The following is a 6,128-nucleotide window of genomic DNA, read 5'->3' on the forward strand; positions in this document are numbered from 1 at the left end:
GGCACGCTCAGCTGAGCAGAAACGCCGATCGAAAAACAAAATGCGACGGCGCTCCATGCTCGGCTCCACTCGTCGTCTTCTCGAGATATCATTAGCGCCTCTGCACTTAATATCATCATTACTATTGTTATCATTATCAGATCTATTTATCTTTAGCTTCCCCCTTTGTGCAATAAAACATCATCGTTCCCTGCTTTAAAAAAAAAAAAAATCAATAACACAATAGAAGGGATGTTTTCTTCCTTTTTTTCCTCCCGTTTATCTGGCTCCCTGTCTCTCTCGGGCAGCTGCTCCTAATAACAAGGCGACAGATACCTAAGCAGCATCCTACATGGATAACTGCCTGACGTCACCCCCCCCCCCCCCCCCCCCGCCCCCGCTGCATCTTACATACACACACGCGCGCACTAACATGACACCACGGTATCTTTAATCAATCTATTAAGGAGAGCCGGGGTGGCGTTGACAGGCCCCGCGCTGACTGATAAAGTGACCCGTGAGCCGATGCGCGAGCGTTTTTCTGGCCACAGCGGAGGCAAGATAATAGCTTGGTGAGCGCTGAGATGATGATGATGATAATGTTGGCAACCGAGGGCCACGAAGCATATCCAATCCCTTCCCTAAATGTCAACCCCCAGCCCTCCCCAACCCACCCGCCTGCCCGCCCGCCCACCGCCGTACCGCTGCAACAAAAAAAAGGCTTCCGAGAAAAGGTTTGTGACACGGAGGCCTGCTTAGAATTGTTAACAGAGCCACTCATTTGTTCCCGGGTCTGAGAGAAGCAGACGAGGTGCAGGCGTATGCGCATACGCACTCGAGGCAGCAGTGAATTAAAAAAATAAGTAGATGAAATAACAGGGAGGAAAGACACAGAGGTAGATGGAAGGAGGGGTGTGTGTGTGTGTGTGTGTGTGTGTGGGGGGGGGGGGGGGGGGTAAGATGTGCTAGCTCCGGCGCATGTTGTGAGATCACAATGACTGTTCTGTTCAGTTTTTTGTTTTGTTTTTTTTCCTTCCCAGCCGGGGAGCGACAGGGCCCCATTCATTTTTTCCGCAGCAGAAAGCGACAGATTGAAGGCCAAACATCTCTTTCTTTCCCTGTCTCTCCTGTCTCACGCCTTTTCTTTCTTTCTTTCTTTCTTTCTTTCTTTCTTTCTCCACTCTCTCGTGTGTGCTTGGTTAAAAACCCAGGGCTGAAGCGCGACGCCTCGGAAAAATGGAAAAGTGGCGCCCGGTGTCAGCCAGCGGACACCCCGCGGTGATGTTCAGTGCTTTCTGTCCTCGAAAAACAAAAAAAAAACAGATGTTTGCGGGGCTGCAAACCAGTCATTATGTGTGTGTGTGTGTGGGGGGGGGGGGGGGGCGGCATGTTGGCAACAGTCAGGTCACTCGCGCAGCATAAACTTCCTGCATTTCTAATGGCTGAGTCATGGCGAGTGTTGCTCCACGGCGAGGTGGACTCCAGAGCCAACGACGTGCTCCTGCTCCTCGACAGCTCAGAGGTATGAAGCACCCGCGCACTTTCAACACACACACATACAGATGGGAGCTGGGGCAGTCATTTTCACGGGTGTTACAACCCCCCCGGCCGAGGAAATCACGGGGAGCTGCTCCAGAAGATGAGCTTGATGAATCAGCGGGCAAATACAACACCACGTAGACATGAGGTGAGATAAAGCGTCAGACAGGCTTCTATTTGCCTTTTCCTTGAGCTTTTTTTTTTTTTTTTTTTAAATTTTCCCTCCCCCATCCCCCATATATAACGGAATGAGAATCTTCGCCCGTGTCCCGTCAAACGAGCAAACCGGGCGAAGCGTTCTTTCAAAACACTGCGCGCTTTCATCACGAGAGGCGGAGACGACGCGCACGAGGCAAAAATAAGAGGTGTGGTTTGAACAGGCTAACCGCATTTTAACACCGCTGAACGAAGAAAAAGCCTCCACATCACCGCCTGACCACAACCGCCTACCTGGGGGAGAAAAAAAAAACCCATCACGCAACACCACTTGAACAGATTCCATCTTAAGACGTTATGTCGAAATCTAAATCACATTTCTGTCATTTGTGTCTTCCTTCTAACGTGAGGGGATCCATTTTTTTTTCCCCCTCTCTCTCCACTCATTTCAAGTACAAAGATGAATATTACAACAAAATGAATCATCTATCTATCGTCGTCACTCGATATCCAAACAAAAAGGTAGGTCCAGTCAACCAGAAATGCTAAAAAAAAAATAAATAAAAAGAATTCTTGGGATGGGATGCTACTTTGTTTTAGCTGATTATACATCACCGGCCACCATCTGCATGCGGCCCACGGGTGACACACTTTTTAAACGGAGGTGCCGGCCGGAGAGAGGAGCACACTCGTCTCCGTTTCGACGCCACCCACCGGGGCTGTTAACGTGAAGCCGGGCCACCTTGGGCTCGCTCGACACGACAGCATGCGGTGAGGTGTAGGGGTGTGTGTGTGTGTGTGTGTGTGTGTGGGTGGGGGGGGGTTGAAAGAGAAGGTCAAGTGGAGAGAGATTATCAATGTTTCGACGTCCTTTCGGTGACAATGCCGTCTCCCCCAGACATTCGTCATCTTGCCAAAGCATCACGGACAAATCCATCCACGTGCCCTCCTCCTATTCAAGCTGTAGCTTATATATTTTTTATGTTTTTGGTTTTTTTTGTGAATTCATCTTGAACATCAGCGCTAACAATCCTCCTGCTTTCATGGACCACCACAAATAAATGAATTCCCAACCTGTGGGACAAACTACACCTCCTATCCTTTCTATCGGCCCCCTCCATCCAGCCACGGAGTACGTGATCAGATGGAAACGCACAATGGAAAACACATGGGATGAAGGGGGGGGGGCGCCATAAAAACCCCTAAATGTCTAACAAGAGCCCCATTTCCGAAATTGAATGCCAGTCTATCAGTCCTGTCAGTGTATTAACACTGGTGTGGATTTGTTGAAGCGGCGGCTGTGTTGATTGGTCAACAGGGCGGCATTATCTTCCGCTCTCTTACTCTCCCTCTCGTTCTCCGGTGTGTGTGTGTGTGCGCGCGTGTGTGTGCGCGTGTGTGTGTGTTTCACAACATCTCTTAAGGCTCATAAGAAATATAAGAGCTAATCCAGGCGAGGTGAAAAGTAGGCTAATACCAACCGGCTCCGCGATAACATGTCATATATCTACAGACAGCTACAGGGCTCCAACACAAGCTCGGAGAATCTTAACACTAGAGTGGCTGCTCAGGCTGGAGGGGAAGGGGGTGGGGAAGGGGGTGGGGGTGGGGGTGGGGGGGGGCAATAAGAGTCCACAATGCAAAGTCATGAATGCCCTCCTCAGATTTCTAGACAGAAAGCCTTGGCGAGGTCGGTTTTGTTCTGGTCAAAGTATCAATATACTATCAGAAAGGTACACAGAAGGGTTGCATTTCAAATGGGGTGCCATTGAGTTACATTACATTTCTGAGCCCCCCCCCACGTTACAGACGCATCGTTCTCTTTTACGATCGTTCACGTTCTCTTTTCCTTCGCTTTGTGTAAATATCTCTCGCAAGCGCCCCGAGATGTCCTCGGATATATAGGTACAGGGGGGGTCCGAAATATAGGGACATCAAGCCATTCCGTCTATGTGCTCCAGCCTCTTGTTCGACACGATAAGATTCCACAGTTCTCGCATTGAGCCACAACGGATGGAGCTCCCAGATGGAGTCCCCTCCTATAATATCATCACATATTCATATAATATGAATCTATTTTCTGGCTGGGTGGGTGATGGTGAATGCGGACAGAATTGAACGCAGGAAGCTCTCGGGGCGAGGGGAGGGGGGGGGGGGGGGTGGGTGTTTGGACAGCCTGCCAAAGTGTCTGAGAGACGTTTCTGGGATCTTGCGCGGCTCGAGGACGGCGGTGTACATGGGCACTCCGGTCAAGGTCAAATTTGATTTGTTTGGACTTATTTTCCCATTTGACACGGCGGATTCCTCCCCCCACTACAGTCTGAGAGAGTCAAACGCAGCGTCGGAGAAGGGTGTTCGTTCCTCTTCAGGTGTTGCCTCCTGAGGGTTCAAAGTGCTGGAGGCTTTAGACCTCACAAAACTGGGGTTTGGGGGGGGGGGGGGGGTGGCTCAGTTCTATTATATAATAGCTGGATATGAGCCAAATTGGAGAAAGTCGGCATTTAGGGCAGCCACCGTTAAAAACACAAAGTAGGCTCGTCAGTGGTACACAGCACATCTCATCATTTGTGGAGCCCAAACACAGGCGCGAGGTCCGGGGGGGGGGGGGGGGGCTGAAGCGGCTTCACAGCCCTGATGTCTTGCTTCAGGCAGTGACATAACGGCTTTGGCGTACGCGCCGCCGGCTGACGAGCCATCACAACTTCCTCGTTTTATCAAGCCCCCCACCGCCCCCCCCCCCCCCCCCCTCCACCCCATCCACCATTCCTTACCCTGCTTACTGCTTCTTCAATGCCACCCCTACCCGTTGTATCCGGTTTTTGTATTGCTATTTAAAAAAAAAAAGGGGTTGAAAAGAAGAAAAAGAAGAAAAAGATTTGGATGGATTTGGAGAGCCAGAGAGGGGAGACTGAGCTCCAGCGGGGGGGGGGGGGTAATACGCTCCTATGATAAAGTAGTAGCGTTGAATGTGGACGAGGGGTATTCAAACAGGTCACTCGGCTCCACGAAAATCATTTCACTAACTGCTTTTTTTTTTTTAAATCTTTTTGGCGTCTCCGACAGTCTCCAGCCGACGTGCCGGCGCCGGGGACGCGCGTCAAGCCCAAGAGAGACGGAGTATCCCCGGCCAGAGAGCCCGTCACAGGACATCATTCAGCGGAGGCGACTTGTCTTTATTCTCTCGCCCTATTTAAGGGTGCGTCGCGTCTCCCATGACAATTGCCACAGTGACAGCCACGCTCCTTCACAGACAAGCAACAACAACAACAACAACAACAAGAAGAAGAAGAAGAAGAAGAGAAAGAAAAGAGAAGCTCAGTGTTTGACTTGCAGGGGCACGAAACTTACCGGGATGACACTCGGCCCAGAGGAGCACGAAGGCTGACAACACCAGAGAGAAAATCCACGATTGCAGTAGCCTCCACATGGTTGGAATATGCACGTCGACATGCAAACAATAAGCGGCAACAACTGTTGAGTTTCTCCCTTTTTTTTCTTTCTTTTTCTTTTGCGGGCAAATCAGCGACGCCTTCGCTGCGTAAAAAAAAAAAAAATGAGCACCAGAGAGACGCAGCGCAGACGGAGACCGGTGCACGGTGGAGTGTGGAGGGCGGAGAATCTCTCAGAGGTCCGGGGAAGAATCTTTCCGTCCCGAAATCCCCCCGGTGGCCTCGGGTGTCGGCATAACACTCGGACGCTGGTGGTCACGGAGGAGCGTGCACATGCGGCGAGGGAGGGAGGGAGGGAGGGGTGCGGGCGGGTTTCGGGGGGAGGTTAGCAGCGGCGGTCCACCGTACGGCGCGTCGTCGCTCCTGCGGCTGCGGCGGCGGAGGCAGCGCTCGTCGGGCACACGGAGAGGAGAGAGTCGGCGTTGGTGGCGGAGAGGCGCTGGAAGCTTTCCATTCCCCCGTCCATCCAGGAAGTAGCGTGTGAGCTCCAAGTCTGGCAGAGACTTTAAAACAGTCTTGGAGGGGGGGGAGAGAGAGGATGGAGAGAGAGAGAGAGAGAGAGAGGTCATTCCTCCGGATCCTAGCGCCGACGAGAGAACGCACAGTCGCTCAGTGTAACAGCATGCGCGTATCCCATAATAAGGTAATAATACATCTGTGCTCTCCAGGGGGTCCTCGAGCTTTTAGCTCATATTAATGACCCCAAAATAGATCCACAGCAGACAAAGCACCCTGGCGTCACCACTCCGGAGGTTTTTCCTCCTAGAGGGAGCCCATGTCTGGAAGGACTATTAGGGATTTATTAGGCCCATTGAGTCAATCATTTAACACATTGCAAGGTGCAGCAGCCTCCACGTAGCTTCACTTAACCTTAACAACACTGCGATTGTGCATTTCTATCAGTATATATACACCATAGTCTGTTTACAGGGTGCAGGGCCCGGCAGGAACCTCTCTGCAGGCCAAACCAGAATGTGGCCCTGGCCGTCCCTCTCGACCGCTCTT

At 51.5% G+C, this 6,128-nt stretch overlaps 1 protein-coding gene across 1 annotated transcript in view; it reads right to left on the reverse strand.

Annotated features, from left to right (window-relative positions):
* LOC139282603 (receptor-type tyrosine-protein phosphatase gamma-like) overlaps positions 1–5,101 on the reverse strand; it is a 357,625-nt gene extending 352,524 nt beyond the window's left edge. Inside the window, exon 1 of the mRNA XM_070902394.1 lies at positions 5,023–5,101. Within this exon, the coding sequence (XP_070758495.1) occupies positions 5,023–5,101 (79 nt within the window). The remainder of the gene's footprint in view (positions 1–5,022) is intronic.
* Positions 5,102–6,128: the final 1,027 nt, after the last annotated feature.

Source organism: Enoplosus armatus, chromosome 3, assembly GCF_043641665.1.
Source record: "Enoplosus armatus isolate fEnoArm2 chromosome 3, fEnoArm2.hap1, whole genome shotgun sequence".
Taxonomy (NCBI): domain Eukaryota; kingdom Metazoa; phylum Chordata; class Actinopteri; order Centrarchiformes; family Enoplosidae; genus Enoplosus; species Enoplosus armatus.